The sequence below is a fragment of the Myxine glutinosa genome, chromosome 13 (assembly GCF_964187855.1).
Source record: "Myxine glutinosa chromosome 13, kmMyxGlut1.1, whole genome shotgun sequence".
Classification (NCBI taxonomy): domain Eukaryota; kingdom Metazoa; phylum Chordata; class Myxini; order Myxiniformes; family Myxinidae; genus Myxine; species Myxine glutinosa.
In genome coordinates this window covers 5,624,759-5,649,624 of record NC_136273.1, presented here as the reverse complement: position 1 = coordinate 5,649,624, position 24,866 = coordinate 5,624,759, and the positions used below count along the sequence as shown (strand labels likewise).

At 45.4% G+C, this 24,866-nt stretch overlaps 1 protein-coding gene across 4 annotated transcripts in view; it reads right to left on the bottom strand.

The window, feature by feature from the left end:
- Positions 1-235: 235 nt before the first annotated feature.
- The window catches only part of LOC137438527 (KH domain-containing RNA-binding protein QKI-like), a 51,561-nt gene continuing 26,930 nt past the window's right edge, over positions 236-24,866 (bottom strand). Inside the window, exons 3-10 of one of the 4 annotated variants that reach the window (XR_013621144.1) lie at positions 21,132-21,188; positions 20,071-20,187; positions 19,791-19,934; positions 10,821-10,905; positions 5,858-6,220; positions 5,575-5,646; positions 5,394-5,465; positions 236-602 (exon numbers count right to left, since the gene is read on the bottom strand). Coding sequence is in view for 2 of the 4 variants with exons in the window: in XM_068133647.2 (XP_067989748.2) it covers positions 427-602; positions 5,575-5,646; positions 5,858-6,220; positions 10,821-10,905; positions 19,791-19,934; positions 20,071-20,187; positions 21,132-21,188 (1,014 nt within the window). In the remaining 2 variants the exon portion in view is untranslated. Of the gene's footprint in view, positions 5,647-5,857; positions 6,221-10,820; positions 10,906-19,790; positions 19,935-20,070; positions 20,188-21,131; positions 21,189-24,866 lie in introns of all 4 variants that reach the window. The other 3 variants (XM_078766965.1, XM_068133647.2, XR_010986736.2) reach the window with 3 other exon arrangements.

The window sequence follows — 24,866 nt, the reverse complement described above, 5'->3', positions numbered from 1 at the left end:
AAAGGTGACACTGCATGCTTTTCGGACGTCACAAATCAAGCCTCAACATGGCCGTTTGGCATTATTTGTGTGGTCCAGGTAGTAATCGAATATTCACCAAGGCACATTGCCTCCCCCGAAAAGTTTTTTCCACAAATCTTGAAAACGACAGACATTCAAGAAAATGCAGAAATCCTCGTATGTGTACAAGTCTTTCACATCCATAACGTGTATAGAAAGGAGTTCAACATAGTGGTGGAAGGGATTACTGGAACACTCACTTTATTGTGCAGACGAAGGTCAATTCCATGTTCTTACAAGAGTCGTAAAAAAGGATTGTCAAAACCAATAGGCATTACCTGAATTTCAAAATAAAAAGCATTAAAAACCTTTTTTTATAAAACACATAAAAGCAAGACACGTTAACTACGAAGAGTCAGTTATCGTTCATCTGTGACAGACATCTCCATACCTACTCAATGGGCAATAAACCGGAATTGACACCGAGGAAGAAATCTGCAATTGGTATTTTGAGTGAAAAGGGACTTTGTACAGGACAAATGGCATCAAAAATGAAATCTTACCGGTAATCGTGGCTTGACTCCTGAAGGTGCACAAGGAAACTGGCAATTTGAAATGACAAAACGATGGAAGGGAAGGGGAGGGGGAAAGATGGGTTCTACAAGTTCAAAATATCAGATGTTGAGGGGCCGTTAGCTCAACAAGAGATAAGCACAATCAAACAATCTGAAGCAGTCCTGAAATTACAATTATGGAGTGATTGAGTGGCTGTATTGTCAGGAATCGCCATGCAGACATCTCTCCATGTAAATAGGTCTTGAAGAAGCTGTACATGACCAAATAAATGAGTATGGTAGGACTAAAATGGAGTATGCTGATTGGACAGGAAGTCACTTAAATTTGAAGGCAAGTTGAAGCCCAACAAAGCTCTGAGGTTGTTCAATCCCACTTTCCTCCATGGCATCACGCAAGCAGTACACTCCCATCTCACACATCATGTCATTCCCCATCTGTCCCCATTATTTCTACCTCTATTAACCCTACGTCACCGAGCCCAACCCTCTTACTTACTTACTTGCACTTTACTGTGTTTCTCCCCTCCCACCCCCTTTCCTGTACATTTATTCCCTCGCTTACTGTGTCCAGCTTACCCATTGTAGGTTCCTAGTTTTATCGTTTTTTGTTTTTTTACGCTTGGCCGTTGCTGGGAGAGCCTTGTCAGTCCATTGTTGCCTCGGTCACCTCACCCTTCCATCCTGTCTAGAACGAGGCTCAGACAAGTAATTCAGCTCGGTGATTTGCTGGTGAATTCCATCATGACTGAAATGGAGTACCATCAGATATTTGCGTGGCGCGATGTTGTGAGGATGGATGTGTGTCACCTTTACCTTTTTACTCAATGAAAGCTTGGGAATAGATCCATCACTTTGGGAATGCATCAATCAATCACTCCACTTTGCAGAGACCAAACTGCATTTTCAACATCATCATTACTCCAAGTGAATCTGAAGTTGCTTTAACATGTTTTTTTTTATCATATCAACGTACATTTCTAAGAATTGGAAATGCACAAGACAATACGACTATTTTTGCATCATTACATCATGATGAACCACAGAAATTGGAAGTTTTGGGCTTGCTGGTGTTCTTGGACCATGCTTCCATGCCAAATTTTAGTTAAAAAATAATCTTTGGTCAAGCACTTCCTGAAAAAAGACCTTTCAAAAAAAGTTTTGTTTTTTTTCAAAATAAGAGAGACCTTTCAAAAAACTTTTTTTTAAGCTGCATTGTTGACCGTGACCCTCCTTCAAATTGTAATCTCTATTTGAACTACAGAGATAAATGAGATTTCAGAAAGCTTAGAAGTTGTACTTTCAGATGAAAGCATTAAAACACATTTGGGCAACAAACCAGGGAGGGTGACCTTTGGCCTGATTCCACACACCTTCCCCTTCAGGCATGATGATTCTTCAATTGAAAAGTGTGGAAGGCATAATGTTTCAGTTATCCCTTGCACAATTCATTTCAATCTATCAAGACATCCTCATAAAATGGGTTTCTTTTGCTTTAAAACTTCAATCCACCAACCATCGAACCCCCCCATCCCCCCATCCCCCCTCACTCACTCCACTCCACTCCACTCCTTTCTAGCAACACTTGCACCTCCTTCACTACCCTACTCCAAGAAGATTAGTGGTTTATTGAGGCAGGACCCAATCACCAGTGAGCAAGTAGGTGAGTCGGTAAGAGACTGGGATGCTGTGATATTATCAGTCAGTAAGTCTGTGTGAGATAGACACTGATAGAGGACAGAGACACAAATGATAAACAGTGAAAAAATGACAGAGAGAGAGAGAGCACAAATTATGTGGTGTTGAGATACACCAAGGAGCTGACACAGAGCGAACAAGAAAGGCCAAGTGTGAGTGAGTGAGTGATCAAGACACCAAGACCCCGAGCGAGCGGCCGAGAAAGTGGCCCAGCGAGCGGCCAAAAGTGAGGCCAAGAGGCAGTGTTAGTAACAGGGTTTATTCAAACAAAATGCAAGCTCGCCAAGAAATGGAAATGCACGAGACAATGTAGTAAACACGCTTGGTTTGAGTGAAAGACAAATACAGAAAGACAGAAACAGTGGCCATTCTCAGCTTTCTTTGATCATTAGCTCATGATATAAGTGAGGTGGGGGAGCTTGAGAAAGACAGAAAATGATGCCAATATTTAAAATTAGCAAAAATAATGAAAATAAAAGGAAGAGGCCAGGAGTCCCTGGGTGAATGGAAGTGAGAATAAAAATGACGAGATTATTCACAGTTAAAAATGAAAAAAGAAACAAAGAACCGAGTGAGGAAACAAGAAGTTAAAAGAAATGAGGTTTTTGGGAAGGAGCGGAAGAGATGGGAAACAAATGAGAAGGGAGGGTTCGAAAGAGAAAATAAAAAGCGATAAAAGAAAATAAAAAGGGATAAATAACCCAAAACAAACAATAATGACGATGATGAAAGCAGATTGTGGATTGTAGATGATGATATGATAAAGAAATGAAAGGGTTAAGCTTGAGGTAGAGTCAAAGCAAAGGAATCAGACAAGGGAAGCAATGTTGAGCATGAATGAAAATAAAAAAAAATAAAAAAAACCTGTCCATTATTATGACCTTGAAGTAATATGTTTGATATCAAGCATAAGACTATACTGTATAAATCTGTCTCCACAACAAGCGCCACACAACAAGCTCCTGGTCGCAATGGCAAAGTGCAAGCTTGCAATGCTTTAAGCCGCCATGCCAAGGTCATGGGGGCATCGTGCATGTGCTTAAAGGTTAATATCTGAGTGCTGAAGCTTCAGTAACAATTATCATTTCCTAAAAATGGGTATACAATATACATAACCCAAAACTCCATAAACTAAAAAAGTAAATATTTCACACATCAAATATAATATCCATGAAAAAAAAAAAACTAAATATGATGGTTATGGTGAAAGGTTGAAAAGTTGGGGGATACTCAAAGTGAGAAGAAAAAAAGTAAAAGGAGGCAGGGGGAGGAGGAGGAGAAGGGAGGTACTGGGAGACTATTTTAGTGACACGAGTGAGAAGGATAACAGTAACATAAAAGGTCACCTACTCACACTTGCCAATTAATACTGATAGTTCCGAGGATTAAGGGCAAAATATTGAGGCTGGTTTTGAAGAGCTTAACAAGAAAAGGGTGGATCAGGGGTGAACAATGCAGGAAAATAACCTTGAAGGTTTTTTGGGGGTTTGGGGGAGTGGGGAAAGGGAGGACAGATGTGAAAGCCTCACAGAAACTCTTCACCGATGCTGGAGAGTTTCGCGGAGATGCTCAGCTGCTACCGGAGAGCTTCGCGGATAAGCTTGGCCATTTCTGGGAGAGCCTTGTGGAGAAGCTTGGTTGTTGCCAGTAGGAAACGTTTTGAGATTGTTGGAAGAGCCAGCACTTGCGGAGAGAGTATGGCAATTGTTTCGTTGGAAGAGCATTGGCGGAAAAATTTGGCAGTTATTGGGAGAGCTTGGCGGAAAAGTTTGGCGGTTATTGGGAGAGCTTGGTGGAAAAGTTTGGTGGTTATTGGGAGAGCTTGGCGGAAAAGTTTGGCGGTTATTGGGAGAGCTTGGCGGAAAAGTTTGGCGGTTATTGGGAGAGCTTGGTGGAAAAGTTTGGTGGTTATTGGGAGAGCTTGGCGGAAAGGTTTGGCGCTTATTGGGAGAGCTTGGTGGAAAAGTTTGGTGGTTATTGGGAGAGCTTCGCAGAAACGTTTGGCGGTTATTGGGAGAGCTTGGCAGAAACGTTTGGCGGTTATTGGAAGAGCTTTGCAGAAACGTTTGCTGGTTATTGGGAGAGCTTCGCAGAAACGTTTGGCGGTTATTGGGAGAGCTTGGCAGAAACGTTTGGCGGTTATTGGGAGAGCTTGGCAGAAACGTTTGGCGGTTATTGGGAGAACTTGGCGGAAAAGTTTGGTGGTTATTGGGAGAGCTTGGTGGAAAAGTTTGGCGGTTATTGGGAGAGCTTGGTGGAAAAGTTTGGTGGTTATTGGGAGAGCTTGGCAGAAACGTTTGTTGGTTATTGAGAGAGCTTCGCAGAAACGTTTGCTGGCTATTGGGAGAGCTTGGCAGAAACGTTTGGCGGTTATTGGGAGAGCTTTGCAGAAACGTTTGCTGGTTATTGGGAGAGCTTCACAGAAACGTTTGCTGGCTATTGGGAGAGCTTGGCAGAAACGTTTGGCGGTTATTGGGAGAGCTTGGCAGAAACGTTTGGCGGTTATTGGGAGAACTTGGCGGAAAAGTTTGGTGGTTATTGGGAGAGCTTGGTGGAAAAGTTTGGTGGTTATTGGGAGAGCTTGGTGGAAAAGTTTGGTGATTATCGAGATATTTTGGTGCAAATGTTTTTGGATTGGTGGGAAAGCTTAGAAGAAAAGCTTTGCAATTGTTTGGAAAGGCTGGCATAAAGGTTATGATTTGATGGAAAAGGGATGTATGGGCGGAAAGGTATAAGGTGTGGAAGCAATAGCTTGAGTGGTTGTGGCGAGGTAAAAAGAGCATCGCAAAAAGGGGTGTAGTAGAGAGAATAACAGTTGAAAGGCAGAAGTTCAAGAAGTGGAGATTTGGTGGGGTGGGGGGGAGCAGAAAAGTTTGTCATAGAAATGAGAGTGGGGGTGGGGGGGGGTGTAGAATAAAATAAAATAAAAATAAAAATGGGAGGGGGGAAAGAGGGGGGGAACAAAACTGACATCATAAACAAAAAATATATAACAGAGTAGAGAAAGTTGCAGAAGAGTGAGTCATAGAAATGAGAGGAAAGTTTGAAGTGAGAGCAGCAATCAGATAATATTGGGGAGGAACTGTTGTACTTGTCTTTTAAGCAGGTGTACAAATTGATTACCTATCATTGGACGCCAACATGGGCACGGTCACTGAACAGCAAATGACAATGAAACGAATCAAATTGTCGGGTCTGGGGAAGGTTAGGAGAGGAGAAAATGAAAGTGAAATGGTTGAGTAAATTTTTGAAGAAATGGTGAATCATTAGGGGGTCGATGACCAGAACTAGGGATGATACATACTGCGATCTGAAGTTACCAGTCTCTGGTAAGGATGCATCCGTGCATCATGGCGACGCTTTGAACTAACAGCACCTAAAGTTAGGTCAGTATTTGGAGAAGGAAGGGAAGGAAAAACACAAAACCATGGCATTAGGATTATCTCTCGTCAAACAAAGAATTGGAAAAATTCCCAAGTTTGTCACAGAAAACAATCTTCAAGGGTATGGGGGGAGGGGGAGGGGTGGGGAAGAGGGAGGGTGGGAGTGGCTGTATTGGTGAAATGATGACCGAAAAAGCAACAAACCATGGATTTGGGCGCTCGGGTCCATAGAGTATTCGATGAACTGTGGTGCTGGAGCAAATGTGTATGGGTAATCATATGTGTATATGAGGCTGCCGTCAGGAGCGGCGGCAGATACAAAATGGCCTAGCGGAGGTTGTGGAGGAGGCGGCCCAGCTGTGATTGGCCGCACAATGGGGAAACAAAGACCCGCAGATGGGTGCGCTGCAGGAGTTCCTGGACGCAATGGAGCAGCCGCCAGGAGGCCTGCGGCTGAGACCGCTTGATGAGCTAGTGCCGGATGAGGGGCATGTAGCGGTGGAGCCATTGTTGGAGGGGTGGCCATAAGCCTGGGACCGACACTAAGTGGAATTGTCATATGTGGTGCTGCGAAGAAAAGATGAAAGGAAACGAGAGGTAATAGTTGCGAGTAGCTCTTCAGCAAGACCCAAGTAAAAAAATTGTATTCATAATAAAGGATTATATAATTTGCAATGCAGACTACGTTAAGGCCCACTTGCCTGGACAATCAGCAAAGCACACATCCTCACCCATGCATTTGGTTGCACAAACGAATGAGGAACATTTAATAAGTAACATTCAAAATGCTCAAAGCATTTTTAATTGGATGAAGATAACTTAATTTTGGTTTGTCCTTGAATATTCACTCTTTACATGTACACACTTGCTCATTGCATTTTACCACAAATCAGACAAAGATCAACAATTCTCTTTCTAGGTGATCATTTCAGATACTGAAAAAAATGGCACACCAAGGCTATTTTACCAAAAATGGTAAAATTGGAAGAGCGTGGGTGGGATTAATAAAAAGGAAAGGCATAGAATATTTAGGGGGTGGGGGTGGTAGAGAAAAATGCTTCGAGCACTTGTACAACAATGCTATTTCTCACTTGTTCTAGCAACACACTAATTTGTCGTTTGCATTGTTGCAGTCGCCATACTGTTCCGCTTTCCCGGTTCAGATCCAGTGAGTCGTGTCAAAACAATCGCAGCTGTCACCCGCGTCAAAGACTTCCTGTCGGCTCCGCGTCTGACGACCGCTCTGAAAAATGATATCGGGTTGCAGGTCTTCAATCTGTGGGAAGCGAATCCTTCCAACATGTTCATGTAAATTGTTAAGGTCACTGTGTCCTCCACAAAGAAAAACGGGACCCACCAAGCGGTCATTGAGATCACACCGCACATTGACCTTTGGACTGTCATGAATGTGTTCAATTACCACGTGGGGGTTTTTCAGACCCCCAGGTCCTCACATTGTGCTGGTTGACCTTCCCCGATACAGGAAACAAGCTGTCTGTGAACATGACCTTTTTCAGGTAATCTTCATCATCCTCGATGCGACTGAGCACTCCCAAGGCAAATGCCATGTGTTTTGGTCCATCATTTGGTTTGAGTTCCTGCAGAACCTGCACTTTATATGCAAAAAGCTTCAGTTTTTTATGCAAAATCCCATGTACAGTGGTGGTTGGTAGTCCCAGTTCTCTGGATGCTCGTGGGATTGATTTTCTGGGACTTTGTTGAAATGATTCATGTACTCTTTCAACATCTGCTGCACTTGTACTTGGTCGACCGGTACTTTTGTTTCTGACAACTTTGTCTCCTTAAACCTCATGTAACACTCTCTGATACTAGTCCGCGATAGAGATTCCTTCCATACCTTGTACGGAAATTACGCTGAACTTGGGTGTCGAATCCCGTCTCGATGAACCATTCGACGCATTGAGCGTTCTCCTGTGGAGTCGCCATTTTATTTTACATTAAACCACCAGACCTGATAAAGAAAACAAAGAGTATGGTTGTATCTTTGTGCTACTAAATATACTAACAACCAAAGTTGTCCGGGCCTTTTTGGAACACCCTGTATAACCAGGGATAGTTATATTTATCGCTCAGTCTCTAGTTCATTGCAATGGTAATCTATCCAATCTATATAACCAGGGTTATTGGTATTTATGGGTGAGCCTATAAGGCCATTGCAATTGGAATTGATCAGAGCTATGTAACCAGGCAGCGTTCGAAATAAGCGGTGGCCCAGGTGCCAGATGGCACCAAAAACTCCGTCGGGCCACAAAAATGTGGTCCGAGGTGGCCCGTGTGGCCGCTTATCAAAATCTTCGAAAAAATATTTGATTTTTTTTTGGTATACAGAGTCAAGGCTCATACAAGAGCGAACACGAGAACAGGCACAGACCCATGAAACACACAATAAAGGGAGCGGGAGACAAGAGGGGGAGAGAGAAGAAAACATACAAGCACAACAACAGTAGAGAACAGGGACGTCGGTAGATCTGTGGAAGAGAGACGGCCAGGGGGAGGGGGGAGAGGGTAGGGGAGGGAAGAGTTACACGGTATAAAACAAATGAACACTACTAAGAATTTCAGGAAAGAAGTTGGCGATTGAAAGAGGCAGATTTGGGGTGTTTTAACATGGGTAGAAAAGATCAAGGTTTTGGATGGGGGAAGATAAGAGATGGTGGTGAACGGCTGTTTTAAAGACCTGGAGGGAGGAGAGGGATTGAAGAGTGTGGGAGTTCGTTCCAGAGGTGGGAGAAAAGAGGAATGAAAGAGTGAAGGTGAGCAGAGAGTCTTGATTTTGGCAGTTTCACCAGAAGAGGGTTGCTGGCACCCAACGATCCGGGTGATGCGGGAGCATCTATGTGTGTGTGAAGGCTTCTCCCACCTACACTGCTGGCTGAAGGCCTACTCAGATGCTGAAAAGGACATCAGTAAAATTCCAGAGGGTAGAACATTAAATTAAGATTCAAAGGGATGGCTCTTTTTAGAAGACAAATTAGGGAGAGTGGACATCGTCTGACTAGACATAAAGCGACGTATATCTAATATCATGATCAATTACCTCACACTTACCGTTTTAAATTTACCATGGGATATAACTAAACTATGCTTTGTTAGCACCTTCAAGTCATTTCTGCAACAATATGTTGCATTGACACATGCTAAACGATTTGAGGATGTCAAGATAGGTAGTAAGTAATGATCAACAGGGACAAAAAAAAAAGAAAAAAAAAAAGAAGTAGCACGCCACTCGTCAAAGTCGCAATGTCAAACTATATGCCTCTGCCCACATAATTACATCACTAAACACTCTTGTACCAAATTTGACTTAAATCCCTTCAGCCATTCTTAAGACCTATCACAATAATAAAGACCTATCACAGACAGACCTTTGATGCCGAAATCTAATCAGTTCATCTTGTGTCATAATATATACTTGCACCAAGTTTGGTGACAATCCCACCACTTGTTCACAAGTTAGCATGGAAATATAATTTTTACCTAACGGGACCTCTGAACTTTGACCTCTTCATCCCAAAATCCAATCAGTTCATCTTTGTATCATAATACATATTTGCACCAAATTTTGTCAAAATCCCATTACTGGTTCACAAGTTATCGCAGTAACAGAATTTTTACCCAACATGACCTCTGACCTTTGACCTCATGACCCCAAAATTCAATCAGTTAATCTTTGCGTCATCATACATATTTGTATTGTAGCAAGTTTGTCTTAGATTCCTTCAACCATTCTCAAGTTATCATGGCAACGAAAGCCTACCACGGACAGATGGACAACCCGAAAGCAATGCCTCCATTGACGGCATAAAAAAAAAAAAATTGTATGGGCAGGATTCGAACCTGCAGCCCTTTATTTTCTAGGCTATCACCATAACCACTCAGCCATGACAGCTGAACCATAACAGGAGTTTTGGAAACAGATCAGCAGAGCCAGCATAGCCGAATGGGAATCATTTACGGAAGAGAAGGTTTTTGCGCATTAAAACTGATAACAATCATGTCGAGTCTCTTCAGGCAATGATGGCATTGCCTTTCTATGGCTGGTACACACGGGTAAGTGTGTGGTATAGACTGGGGGTCGCCACTCCTTTCCGTCCCTTTGCTGGGGCCATTGGGGAATTCACCCTCTTCCGCCCATGCTGTTGGAGTCGACTGGACTCTCATCCACCAGATGTGCAGAGCCATCTGCCATTTAAACCGCATGGCTGCGGACCGTTACCCTGGAAAGGGGGGCTGGCAGGTATTACACATTGCCCACAGGTGACCTGGTGTTATGCAAGGCAGGGGCATCCATCTCCCTGAGGTATCAGGGCCCACCCGCATACCCATTAAACTGATGGTAGAGCCAATGATACGAGTCAACCAAAAGTGTGTGGCAGTACGCGTCCTCCGGGCATCAACAGCTCACAAGGCAAGTATAACATGGAATCGGCCTTACAAAGACAGATCAAGGAAGAGCAAATGATATGAATGGCAAACTAACCAATCAGCTAGCTCATTAAGTGTTAATTTTGTCCGACGACAAATATCAAATATTGGGGCATATTTGAAGGTTTTGGAAGGGAAGGAACCAAAAGGATTCCTTTTCAAGGGTTTGAGCTCAAAATAAACGATAACAATATTTAGAGGGTTTTGGTGAGTTTGAGGGTCTGTGCGAACTCTGGAAATAAAAAAAGAAAAATTATGTTTAGTTGTTATTATTTGACCCTTTATTCCATGATCTACTATAAATGGATGAGGGGTGGTGTGTGTGTGTGTGTGTGTGTGTGTGTGTGTGTGTGTGTGTGTGTGTATGTGTTACTTTTTGTGTCTATTAATTAATTGCATACTTTTGAAATGTACCTTTTAACCCTTTGGACTGCTGACTGCTGAGACCCCTTCGACCTTTGAAGACTCCAAAAGACCCAAATGACACAAAGGTCCCCGAGGAACCAAAAGACCCCGAGGACCCGAAACACTCCGAGGACCCTAACCCTACTAATCTGTCTGTCTGTCTGTCTCTCATGTCAATCTCCTTTCTCTAACCCCATTAATGGTATGTACTGTACATTTATTGTACACCTTTTAATCCTTCATTTTAAGGGTTATGACAACACCAGAGGAAATGTCAATGCACAAAGCGCCGTTTCCAAGGATGCGGTAAGATTACCGGGTCGTGAGCCATCACGGTATGTGCCATTGAGAATGGCCAATTCCATCAGCTGCATCTTCTTCAGCATATCCTCCCCCTCACCCTGGGACAGGAATAAAAGCACCAAGTAATAACCAACTGATATTGATTATTTTATCCATTTTATCAAAGTTGTATTATTATATTATCAGTTATCTCCTCTCCCTGTCAAGGATGGAGTGCCCACAAGGCTGTGTTCAGGGCCCAGTCCTATTCCCAATCCTCATTAACGATCTCTCTGACTCAGAAAATCCTCTTATCTCTTTGATGAGGACTCCAACCTTTGCCATGACAGCCCTCATCTCCAAGTTGGCCTCCAAAGCCAATTGCCACCTGGCCATCCTCCATCGTGCAAAGGACCTTCTTGGCAAATGGGAACCCTTATCCACCTACAAGGCCTTCATCTGCAGGTCGATGGTGTACGGCTCTCCCATCTGGGCTACCGCCCCTGCCTCGCACCTTGCTCAGCTTGACGCTGTCAAGATCATTGGAATGTCTCATGCTGAAGCTGAGTCAATGAGCCTATCATTTTCACATCACACACAGACAGGTTGGTAGTTTCTCTGTCTTCTACCACCTTGGGGGACACCTTGGGGGAGGGGAGCAGTGGGGGATTTGCAGTTATTGATGGAGATGAACTGGCGTCTGTCAGAGAGGTATGATTTAATCCAAGAGAGGGCAGTGCCGGTAACGTTAAAGGTGGATTCAAGTCGGGTGAGGAGGATGGTGTGATCGATGGTGTCAAAGGCAGCGCTGAGGTCGAGGAGGACGAGAATGTTGAGGTTGCCAGCGTCAGAGGAGAGGAGAAGGTTGTTGGTGATTTTATCCAACGAATCCAACGGAGCATTTGAGAGAGATCACGGCGAGGTCACGTCTTTTCGAAGCTGCTCCATGCGCTCACGCTCTCGAAGCTAAGTGATCTATCACAATCGTGTTTTTGTCGAGACTGTATCTATCTTTCGGTGTGTGTACCTATAGCGTATCTTTTGGAAAATTTTCGGTGCTAATTTTTCGTACATGTATACACAATCGTCGGTTAATGGTATCGAGTATTCTGCGGCCTAGTACTCGTAGGCTTAGACTACCGTACCGTCTCCGACCTCGTGGTTTTTTCTCTCAGTGAATCGTCGAATGCGCTGAAATTATTTTCGTTCTCTGTTTCGTACCAGTCGTTCACCCCGTACCTCCTTGTTTAATATCTGTACTCACAAAAAAAAAAAAAACCCCCAAAAAAAAATTTCCTTCCCAGGTCTTATTCGTTTATTTGTTGTTCTTTTTGTTCGTTCGTTCTTCGTTCGCGATCACGCGGCTAGAAATGTATAATCTCTCCCCTGAACAACTATTTTCTCTCATATATTATAACACCCTTTTCTTCTTTTCCTACAAAAGGATGCTTTCGTCTTGCTCACCAAATCTATTCATTCCAAAAAATATATATAATACCATCTCTTACAGTTCCTCCTTTCTACATTCCCTAAACTATCCAGAACTCCACCCCTCCTCCAGTGTCCTCAAACGTATTTTTGACTCGAAGGTCTCAAACTCATTTTGCAAAAAATGTTCGTTTCCCATGAATCGTACACTTTTCAAAATCCAATCTCACCCCTCCCCTCCAAATCCTCCCCATCACCCATCCCTTTCAAATCTCCCCCCTTGCCCCTTCCCTCCCCTCCCTCCTAAACTCCCCCACACCCCTCCCCTCCGAGACTCTCCCTCGCTCCTCCCCTCCAAGACTCCCCTCTCACCCCTCCTCCTCAAAGCATCCTCCCTGCTTCTTCCCACTTCCAACTTTCACCTTCATCTCCCCAAACCTTCTGCCTCGCTCTTCTCCCTCCTCAAATAACACCTCACTGTGCCTCACCCAATCTCCATCAAACCTTTTGTCCGCCCCATTCTTCCCTTTCTCCAAGCTATTCTGAAATCTCTGAAATCTCGGACACACCTTCAACAGCTCTCCCTACCTCTTCCTCCTCTTCCACATCTTACCCTACCCCTCCCCCCCCCCATGTTCTGGACACGATGCTCCCCCTTCCTCTTCATTAACGGTATGGACCTCAAACATCCGGGGCCTTCGCTCAAACTTGACTGACCTCTCCATACAGGTTGCTTCTGACAAACCAGATGTGATCTGCTTAACAGAAACTTTCCTCCTTCATGATGTCTCTGATGCCTTGGTATCTCTCCCAGGTTACTCCCTCCTCCGGTATGATAGACCTGAGCCTCGTCCTGGAGGTGGGGTTGCTATCTTTATAAAAAACTCTTCCTCACTCGCCCTCCACTGCCCTCTCTCCACCTCACCCCCAGGAATACCTTTGGCTACGGCTTCCCCTTCGCTCCCACCTTTTGTTCATATGTGTGTTGTACCGTCCACCAAACAGCGATGACTCCATCTACATCTCACTGTCTGATAATATGGACCAACTTCTATCTACCCATCCCAACTCTCTCTTCCTCATATGTGGTGATTTCAATTGTCACCATGCCAGTTGGCTGGGTGTGGGTACCTCTCTCACCAGCCATGGCTCTTCAGCAAAGGACTTCTGCGACTCACTGGGACTGACACAATCTGTCAATTTCCCGACCCGGATCTCAGTCAACGGAGCATCTTCTCTTCTGGATTTGGTTATGACAAACTTCCCTGAAAATGTCTGCTGCTCTTCTTCTGCTCCAATCGGCTCATCTGATCATGTGCTTGTCAAAGTGGACATCTCTCTGACCATTCTCAGAGAGCCTCCTCAGCGTCGACGAGTCTGGCATTTCACTCAAGCCAACTGGCACGGTCTTCAAGCAGCCATCAATCATCTGGACTGGTCTCCCATCTCTACCGCCTCTGACATCAACTCATCCTGGGAATTCTTACAAAGTAAATTGCTCTCTCTCATGCACAGATTTATACCATCTCGTCTTCAGTTGTCATACCCTTCCTCCCGTCCATGGTACACGGAATCTTGTGGTGAGGCTGTTGCCCTGAAACAACTTGCTTTCGTCTCCTGGAAAGCAAATCCAACGGAAGGAAATCTCATTTCTTTTCACAAAGCCCGAAACAAGTGTGTGTCCACGCTCAGGAGAGCCAGGAAACAATATCTCACCATTCTCAAGACCGAACTCTCTTATCTGTCTCCCTCTTCCAAATCCTGGTGGCGTCTGGTCAAATCTGTTTCTGGTGTTTGTTCCCCCTCCATCCCCTCCCTCACCTCAAACGGCTTAACGGCTGACTCCGCACGTGAAAAAGCTGAATGCCTCAACTCTGTGTTTGCCTCTAAATCTTGTGTCCCAAACCAATCCCTCTCTGTACCCACCGTACCCAGTCGTACCCAGCTGCTCCTGGACTCTGTGTCCTTTCCTCCTGACAAGGTGGAAAAGTTTCTGTCAACCCTCGACTCTGATTCTGCAACTGGTCCTGACGGCATCAGCCCAAGGGTCCTAAAATCATGTTCTTCTGCTCTTTCACTCCCTCTTTCTGTTCTCTTCACCCTCTCTTTTGTTCAAGGTCATCTGCCATCTGCTTGGAAATCAGCCAACATCACCGGTTTGCACAAAAAAGGTGCAAAAACAGATCCCAGCAACTACAGACCAATCAGCCTTCTCCCAATTATCAGCAAAGTCATGGAATCCATCATTGCTTCAGATATTAAATCTTTCCTCTTCTCCAATGGCTTGATCTCTGATCATCAATTTGGTTTCAGACCTGGTCACTCTACTCTGGACAATGGACATGCTGCTTCTGCTTTCTCAACAATGGATGGAGGTCCTCAACGCCAAACAGGAAATTAGAGCTGTCTCCCTTGACATTTCACGTGCCTTCGATACGGTCTGGCACCCTGCTCTGCTCACCAAATTCTCCTCCTTTGGTATCCATGGAAATCTCCACGCATGGCTGGCGGACTTCCTCTCTGGTCGTAGTCAACGTGTGGCCCTGAATGGGTTTCTCTCATCTCCTCTTCCTGTTCAGGCTGGAGTTCCCCAAGGTAGTGTTCTGGGCCCTGTGCTTTTTCTGGTCTTCATCAATGATCTTTCTGACTCTCTTGAAAATCCTCTCTATCTCTTTGCTGACGACTCTACTCTCTGTCGCTCCATTCCTCATCCCTCAGATCGGCAGTCTGCAGCCTCCTCACTCTCTGCAGACCTGGACAAAATCACAGACTGGTCAAACAAGTGGAACATGTCTTTCAATCCTGACAAATCTCACACTCTTACAATGTCTCTCCGAAAGGACCGACTGGACAACCCTCCCATCTACTTTCTCAACAATCCTCTCCAAGAAGTTCTGTCGCTCAAGCTTTTGGGTCTCACTATCTGCCATGATCTTTCTTGGGAAAACCACATTTCCAAGCTGGCCTCCAAAGCCAGTCGCCGACTGGGCATCCTCCGTCGTGCGAAGTCCTTCCTTGGCACACATGAGCTCCTCACCACATACAAGGCTTTCATCCGCAGCTCAATGGAATACTGTTCCCCCCTCTGGGCTGGTGCTCCTGCCTCACACCTTGCTCGGCTTCACGCTGTTGAGGCCAAAGCTTTCAGAATCATTGGAATCTCCTGTGATGTAGTCAACACCGAGGGCCTTTCACTCACTCACCGCAGGCAGGTTGGTGGTCTTTCTGTCTTCTACCGACTCCTCTCCGGCCTTGCTCCCCCAGCTCTCTCTGTGCTCTGTCCCCCCAATATTCCTTCAGGTCGCACAAGATCTGCCTGCAACCCTCTTATGGTTAAACTGCCAAAGTCTAGGCTCTCTGCTCACCTTCACTCTTTCATTCCCCTTTTCTCCCGCCTCTGGAACAAACTCCCCCACTCCCTTCAATCCCACTCCTCCCTCCAGGTCTTTAAAACAGCTGTTCACCACCATCTCTTATCTTCCCCCATCGAAAACCTTGATCTTTTCTACCCCCGGTAATTCACCCCAGAGTCCTTGCAGTGTTCATATGTTTTATTCCTCTCCCACCTCCCCCCAAGTCCTCCCGATGTCCCTGCTCTCAAATGTTGTGTTTGTGTCCTTCCCCCTCTTCCCCCTCTCTTTTGTGTCCTTCCCCCTCTCTCCCCATCTTGTCTGCCGCTCCCCTTGTTTTTTGTGTTTTGTGTGTCGGTTTGTCTTTTTGTGTGATTAATGTTAGCTCTTTCACGAGCCTCGATCTTGTATACAAAAAAAAAAAAAAAAAAACCTTTCTGATATCACACCCTTTGCTGTTTTCCTGCTTCATCCACTCATTCATCCACTCACTTCATCCACTTCCCGGTGTGTACCCTGGTTAGAATAGGTACACCGTATCGCTGCGTGTCGTAAGAGGCGACAGAGGGTTGGCGTCAGGAAGGGCATCCGGCCATAAAAACATTGCCTCAAAAAGAGAACGATGACAATTACAACTACATATGGGCAGGGTACAGCCCGAAGTGGAGATCGGTTTCTGAGGTTTGGGACATGGAATGTAGGGACAATGACAGGGAGATCAGGAGAAGTGGTGGAAGTATTGGTCAGAAGAAGAGTGGACATATGTTGTGTGCAAGAGACGAGATGGAAGGGAAGTGGTGTGAGAATGGTGAAGGGTAGGCAGGGACAGAAATACAAGTTTGTGTGGCAAGGGTGCCCGGAGGGAAGTGAATGGTGTTGGTGTCCTGTTTTCTGAAGAGTTTGTAGACAGTGTGGTGAGTGTGACTAGAGTGAGTGATAGGTTGATGGTGAAAATGATGATTGGAAAGCTCTTGGTGAACGTCATCTCGGGATATCTTCCGCAGGTTGGTCGGAGCGATGAAGAGAAGGACAAGTTCTAGTGTGCGATAGAGAAGCTGATGGAAAACATGAAAATGAGGAAGTTGTTGTGGTAGGAGGAGACCTAAATGGACATGTGGGAAGGAGTATGGACGGTTTTGAGGGAGTTCATGGGGGTTACGGATATGGTGTGAGAAATGGAGAAGGTGAAAGGATTTTGGAGTTTGCTGCTGGAGCTGATTTGTTGATTTGTAATACTCAGTTCCAGAAAGAGGATAATAAGGTTGTTACATACACGTCAGGTGGGTCGACGACAACCGTTGACTACCTGATGGTGCGTAGGCGAGATAGGGGGCACCTCCAGGACACAAAGGTGATCCCAGGGGAGGAGGCTGTTTCACAGCACCACTTGGTTGTCTGCGACATAAGGGTGAAAGGTGCGAGGAGAGCTCGGCGGGTGAAGTACCAACCGAGAATGAAGGTGTGGAGGTTGAAAGAGGTGACAGTAAGGGAGGCATTAAAAGAGAGGCTGAGTAGGGTAGAGGATGATGTGGTTGAGCTTGAACGTGGTTGGATGTCAATGAAAGATACTGTTGGGAGCCGTTGGTGAGGTATGTGGGTGGACAAAAGGACCACCGAGGCACTCGGAAACATGGTGGTGGGATGATGAAGTTGGAAAGAGGATTGACGAGAAGAGGAAGAAGTTCAAGGAGTGGCAGAAGGCGAAGGGTACGGGAGCAGAAAAAGCAGAGCATGAAAGTTATAAGGCAGCCAAGAAGGCTGCAAAGAAAGAGGTAGCAAAGGCGCAAGAGGCATGAAGGAAAATGTTCGGAGAACGCTTGGATTTGGAAGAGGGTCAGAGAGCAGTATTCAGGATTGCAAAGCAGATAGCGAAAGAGAGGTGTGATGTGATGGGGGTGAGTTGCTTGAAGGATGAAGTGGGACAAATCGTTGTGGACCCAGATGGAAAAGATATATGGAAATGCTGTTGAATACAGAGAATGAATGGGATGGCAACATAGAGAGTAACCCAGTTTTAGGACCGGCAGAGAAGATAACTGAGAAGGAAGTTGAGGAAGCGATAAAAGCAATGAAGAGTAGAAAAGCGGGAGGGCCGACAGGAGTTGTGGGAGATATATTGAAGGCAGCAGGAAGTTCGGGTGTGAAGAGAATGACAGAGATTTGTAATCTTACCCTTGTCCCTCTATACAAGGGGAAAGGTGACCCTCTGGAGTGTGGCTCGTACCGAGCGATAAAGTTATTGGAGCATGGAATGAAGGTATTGGAAAGGGTGTTGGAGAGGAGGATAAGGAAGTAAGTGAAGATCGACGAAATGCAGTTTGGATTTATGCCAGGAAGAGGAATGACAGACGCGCTCTTTATTGTGAGGCAGTTGCAGGAGAAGTACATGGAGAAGAGGAAGAAGTTGTTTCTTGGGTTTGTTGATCTGGAGAAAGCATTCGATAGGGTTCCACGCGAAGTATTGACATGGGCATTGAGGAAGTTAGGAGTGGAGGAATGGTTGATCAGAGTAGTGATGGTAATGTACAAAAGAGCGCGCACAGCTGTAAGGACGAAGGACGGGAACAGTGGTGAGTTTGAGGTGAAGGTGGGAGTGCATCAGGGGTCGGTACTTAGCCCACTACTATTTGTAGCTGTGATGGAGGTGCTGGCTCAGAACGTAAAGGAGGGTTTACCGTGGGAGTTTTTGTATGCAGATGATCTGGTGTTGATTGCGGGAAGTATGGATGGACTGAAGGAAAAGATGAACAAGTGGAAGGAATGTATGGAGACAAAAGGTCTGAAGGTGAATAGAGGAAAGACGAAGGTGATGGCAAGTGGTAAAGCATGTGGTGAGGTGGAAAGAACTGGGAAGTGGCCATGTGCTGTGTGTAGGAAGGGTGTCGGAGTGAACTCCATTCAATGTACAATGTGCGCTGAGTGGGTTCATCAAAAATGTAGTGGTCTGAGAGGGTCATTAACCAGTGTGGCAGCTACGTTCAAATGTAAGGTGTGCACAGAGGGAGCTGCAGAATTGGATCTTGGAGGAAATGTTGAATTGGATCTTGGAGACGGCGTGAAGCTGGAAGATGTGAAAACATTTTGCTACCTCGGAGACATGCTGAATGGAGAAGGTGGATCAGACTCGGCAACGGTTGCTGGAGTGAGATGTGCATGGAAGAAGTTTCGGGAACTGAGTGGAGTGCCGATGAGGAGGGGAGTGTCGTTGAAGCTGAAGGGAAAGGTGTATGCTGCATGTGTGAGAAGTGTTATGATTTATGGGAGCGAGACATGGGTCATGAATGTAGAGTAGCAACGAAGGCTGGAAAGGGTGAAAATGCGAATGGTTCGGTGGATGTGCGGAGTATCGTTGAGAGAGAGGAAGACAAATGATGAATTGCGAAAGATGATGGGAATAGAGCCTGTGATGGATGCTTTGAAGAGGAACAAGTTGAGATGGTTTGGTCATGTGTTGAGGAAGGATGAAAGTGAATGGTTGAGAAGAGTGATGGAAATGAATGTAGAAGGAAGTGGAGGATGGGGAAGACCGAGAAAGACTTGGCTAAAGATGGTGGAAGAAGAAATGCGGGCAAGGGGGTTAACAAGGAGAGATGCAGAAAATAGGGCAAAATGGAGAAGATTGTCATGGGGACCGCAAGGCTAACCCCCGCTCTAGCAGGGAAAATGGCCTTAAAATGCATGTTGTGTTGTTGTATCCACTCACACCCACTCCCCGGGTTTCAGCAGAGCACACATGGTCCACCATCAACCCCCTTCTGGGTGAAACCCCCAAAATTCAGAATCACTGCTCACCTCCACATATTCGTTCGTTTTATCCCACCGGGGTGAAACCAACATCCACAATCTCTTCATTCTCCGTCATAGGTCTTCAAGACAAAACTCATATCATCCCCCATCCGAAACAATGTTCTTTCAACCCCAATCAAATCCACCAAGCTCCAAGCCCTCCTCTTTCCAAGTTTCCAGTTTATTCTTCTGGAGAGTTGGCTTCTGTATCCATCTTGACACCACATGCCCTCATTGCCCCCCACCTCCCCCCTCAATTTCCCAAGTCTCCCTTAATTTTGTTCCTAAACCCTGCTGTTGGTGTTTCCCCTCTCTTTCTACTGTCCCTTTTGTTCTGTTATGATGTTCTAGCTTCATGAGCCTCGATTTTGTATAATAACTTTTTTTTACGTTATCTTGATCAAATCTAGAAGAAGCCCTTTTGAGAAGTACCAACTTACAGACGGTACGAGAAGCTGTCGAACTTCTGCAACAGCACGGGCAAGCCGTATGTCTGCACGGTTTCTGGTATCTTCCACAGAGACGAGCACATGGAGGTCCTCATTAAGATGCTCCCAGTTTGGCTTGCCATGGTTTTGCTCCTCCTGATGGATGTGCGTAAAAAAAATAAGAATAAGAAAATGGGGGAGGGAACAAAATGATACGCATTCAAAACTGCATGAACAGCAATACAAATGGAAGAGAACAGACGAGCTAGTGAAAGCAGGCCAGAAGACCAACCTTTTTCTTGTCCCTCATCGAACCCCGCCCTCGCACCATGATTTTACAGCCAGTCTCAGTTTCAAGCTGCTTGGCCGTGAGTCCTCTCGGCCCGAGGATTCGACCGACAAAGTTGAACTGTACAAAGGAAATGGGTGGGGCTTCAGAACAATATGCCCCAGGAGGTCCAAATTCAAGATTGTAAAATTGTATTGCCTTTGGGAGTTTTTCCATTCAGAAAAAAGTGCTGTTATACATTCAACTCGTGTGCATGTGCGAAATTATCACCAAAACAATGCATCATAACTGACATGCAATGCACTTCACAATTGTTTTTGAAGTTAGAGGTGGTTAAAGTCTAATCCACTGAAATGCAACACTGTGTACAAGATCTTCTTCCAAGAAACATTCTGGAGCAGCTCCTTCCACCAGCACAAGTTCCCCAAATTACTAACAATCCTAATCAGAATAGTGATCCAAAAATATGCAGTCTTCACACGAGAGCGGAAATTATATCAGCGATGGGATATGCTAATTGTGCAACAAAGGCTTTGTCCAGTGTTGCATCTGCAATCAGTTCAACCTTTAAGAGGAGCAAATAAACCTTTACTTCTTGTACATTTACAATATTGTACATTCACTGCGTCAAGAACGATTAAGATGTAATGATCCCACTTAAAAATTTCCCAAGATAGTTGCATCACCAAAAAGAATGTTCACACTTTGACCTGTGCTGCATATTTAAAAAGTATTTAATCCCATGACCAATCAAAACTAAAACATCTCATGAAGTGATTATTATGCACGCTGTTCCATCCACAGCAAGGATACGAGATGAATAATCAATCAAAATCTCTCAAGCGAATTTATGTTCACGCCAAACTGACATGTACTTAACTCCGCTACTCTTCACCCAGGTCCGATCTCTATTTGAATGTATCACGTTTGACATTTCACCGGTTAGCTCAAACTTTCAATTCTCAAAGGGACGTTCTGTACGAGATGTCAGACATGATAAAGTGATGCAAATTGAACAGTCCACCATTTTCCCCTGAAATGAGGTTGTGGACCGAGTAACGTACATCAGGAAACTCCTTGACTGGCACGAAAAGTTTTTCCTGCAAGCTCACCCCCGGGCCCTGAGGACAGAAAGCAAAGCATGACAGTAAATTGCAACATACACAGGCATGTTTTATCAACAGGGTCGAGAGAATGTCGGAGAGGGTTTGTGACATTTATTCTGTGAAGTTTTCGGGTCAAAATAAATGTATCAGTGGATTCACAACACCTCAAATTGATACGGTCCAGAGCATATTTGAATTAGCAAGATGTATGCACGGTTTAAAAAAATTATTTATTTAGTTACTGACCCCCAGACCAAATTAACTGGAGACCACAGCCCCAACTGGAGTACAGCACAAATACAATAATACAGACAACCCCAGAGCTACACCTTTCAAGCCAATATCAGCAACAACTTTAATCTTAACCACAACTATATTGTTGCGGTTTTGCCATAAAGGCAAACCCCCTATAGTTAATTGCATGACAACATGTAGCCTGCAGTAGTTAGTTATTTCTTATTGAATGTAAAGATTAGCCCCTTCCCATTGTGTAGTAATCCACACCAATATGCGTTGAAGGTAGGCAGGATTTCAAACCTTCGTGTGGGTGAGGGAAGACATTTTGATGTGCAGGAAGGCGTGGCCAAAAGCGAAGCCCACGTGACCAATGAGGGGTCGTGGACACGTCACCAGCAAGCGACCAATGGTGGGTTGTGAAACCTCCCCAAATGAAAGTGGGAAGGAGGAATGAAACCTTCCAAGGGGGAGGAAGGACTGAATTCCCGCATGTGACCAGCCTCAGCCAATGGGAGGCTGTGGAACATTCTAGGAAGCTTTTCGGGTCCAATATAACCCAGGGCTCGTCGCTTTCCCCTCTCTCTCTTTTCTTCAATGACGCCCCTCTCTGATCCGACCTGCAAGTGTTGAACCATCGCTCTTTGCCGATCCCTTGCTCTGATCCGGCTGACCTGCAAGCGTTGGCCCCTCCCACGACGCATCTTGAAGCTGGTCGTCCAACCTGCGTTGAAGCTCGTCCGACCTGTGTTGAAGTTCGTCATTCGTGCTGACTTTGAGGCGGCGGTTCGTCCTTCGGACCTTACTTCACCAGCTGCACGTCCGGATCGAGTATCGAACTGCGCGATGCGCACAGCTGCAGCCAACCTCGAGTCACTCCCTGCAAATTTCTGAGAATAACCAGTGTGTCATTGTGTGTGTGTGTCATTGTGTGTGTGTGTGTGTGTGTGTCATTGTGTGTGTGTGTGTGTGTGTGTGTGTGTCATTGTGTGTGTGTGTGTGTGTGTGTCATTGTGTGTGTGTGTGTGTGTGTGTGTCATTGTGTGTGTGTGTGTGTAAGTGTGTGTGTCATTGTGTGTGTGTGTGTGTGTGTGCGTGTGCGTGTGCGTGTGTGTGTCGCCCTTTGGGGATTATTAGGTAAGGATTAATAAGGTTGCATCTTCGTCTCTTTTTCTCTTTGCCTTCTAAATAAAAGGCTGTACATTTTTGTTGTTACTTTCAAAACTGCTCGGGTACGTCTTTTCTCCATTGGCCTAGCACCCTCCGAGACCGAATTTGGCTTGAATCGGGCCCATAAATGACGTCAGGTAATGCCACTTTCCACACCGCTCAGCACGCAATAAGGTGTGTGAAAGCGAGGGTTCGATCCCCGAGCTCTTCGGCCGCGTGTCTTGAAGGTATTTGGGATCAATTGAGCAGCAAACTCTTCGGCACGTGGCTGGGAGGTTGGCGATCGGAGTTGCTTAGCCACCCATCAATCACGAGTTTAGTCGCGGACGGCGGCCTGCGTGGACCCGGAGTTTGAGGGGGAGCGGGGTAATAAACTCCCCTTAGTACGTCGACAAACCTGGGATCCGCAACAATATATTGCGATTCCTGTGTATCTAACAGATACCTGTGTATCTGTGTATAACAGACACCACAACTAACACATATACCTGTGTATCTGTGTACCTATTTAATCACAATGACAACAGCAGAAAGCATATCACTTAGCATATTATAAATTAACAATAATATAAAGGATTTAGACTATAATATAGTACATGTACTGCGATAAAGTATAGCACTGTATGTGGAAAGGGGGGAAGTGAGGGTTAGTGCAGTGAAGTTATTTTGCTGTTCTGACTCATCCTTCTGATGGCAACAGCTGCATGAAAACTCAAGATGCACACTCAAATTAGTGAGGGGCAAAGTACAGTATTGCCTTGTTTAATGGAGCAGAGAAGAGAAATTGTGTGGATGGATGGGAATTTCATACACAATACAAATACAGCAATACCCTGTTTTATGCCATTTCTACCTACGTCAAATCGACTTTACGCCACTCTTCTAGAGTAAATTTCAGTTCAGCGAACGTCATTATGTGCGACTTTCCGTCACTCCTACATCATAATAGGAGGACGTGAAAAAAAAAAATTTCCTTAAAAATATATTTAAAATAAATGAAATAGTACATAAAAATTAACAATAAAAGAAGCTAAAAAAACAATTTAAAATACAATAAAAAGCACATTAAAAATATTTTTTAAATGTACGTACAGTATACGTACGCGACCGCGTAGCTGCTGGTTCTCATTCAAAACAAAGGCGACGCCATATGCATTTTGTCCTGTGCTGCGGTCGAGTGCTTGCTTTGCCTTTCGCTGTTATTTTTGTGATTATTCCTTTACTGTGTCTGTGTTAGCCATGGGTCCTAAGAAGGATAGTGCTAGTGTTTCCAAGCGTAATGTGGTTACGATGGAAGATAAGTTAAATCTGATTAAAAGGTATAAAAAAGGTGAAAAAGTGTCGGTGATAGCGCATGCCTTAGGGCTGCCACGGTCGACGGTATCAACCATCATCTATATATATTGTTGCGGAGATGAGGACTGTATATTTTTTGATTGTGTGCTGTACTATTATTATTATTGTTTATTCTGCGCCCCCCCTACCTCCGGAGCTGTGTAAAGGTGAAAGGGCATCCCATAATTAGTCCACAAGCATACACATCAGCCAAATAATAGAATACCCCTGTTGATAGTTATCTCTTATTCTGTGTTTTAGAGTAAGGCTGTGTCTCCCATTAATTGAAGTACTCCATTGCACCAGTGAAAGAGAATAGATCCCCTTTCATTCCCATCCCCAAAATCCCCATTCCTTTTACATCCCGTTCCGTCATTGCCGGGCCTCGATTGCCAAATTACCTCCCCTCCAATAACCGCCATTGACCACATGTGCTCGAATCGGAGAAGAAAGGCGTGCCCGCCCGTCGTCATCAAGGGCGGAGCCAGAGGGTCGCGCGACCAACCAGGGCCGAGGTGAGCACCCCGATGGGCGTGTCCAAAAGGCCGGCGGCTTAATCGCCGGAGGCGCTATAAAAGGCGCGGACGCAAGTGAGTCGGTTGCCAGAGAGAGTTGGTCGTCAGAGGAGGGTCAGTGGTTGCGTTGGTTGCGGTGGTAAGAAGTCGGTGGTGAGAAGTGGTGGCGTCGAGTGGTCAGTGGTTGCGTTGAGTTGTCGATGGTGAGGAGACACCAGGGCCAAGAGAGAGAAGGTGCCAAGGGCCATTACCAGCAGTTGCGCCAGAGACGGCAGACGCGCCCTGAGCTGAGCCAGAGAAGCAGCTTTGGCTCCACAAGCAGCGTTGACTCCACCAGGCAGCTTCAACTCGTTACCCCGCGGGGACCAGATAGCGGTGGCATCGGTGGCCGTCGAGGTCCAGCCGACGTCCCGTGCGGGATCAAGCCCGAACCATCTGC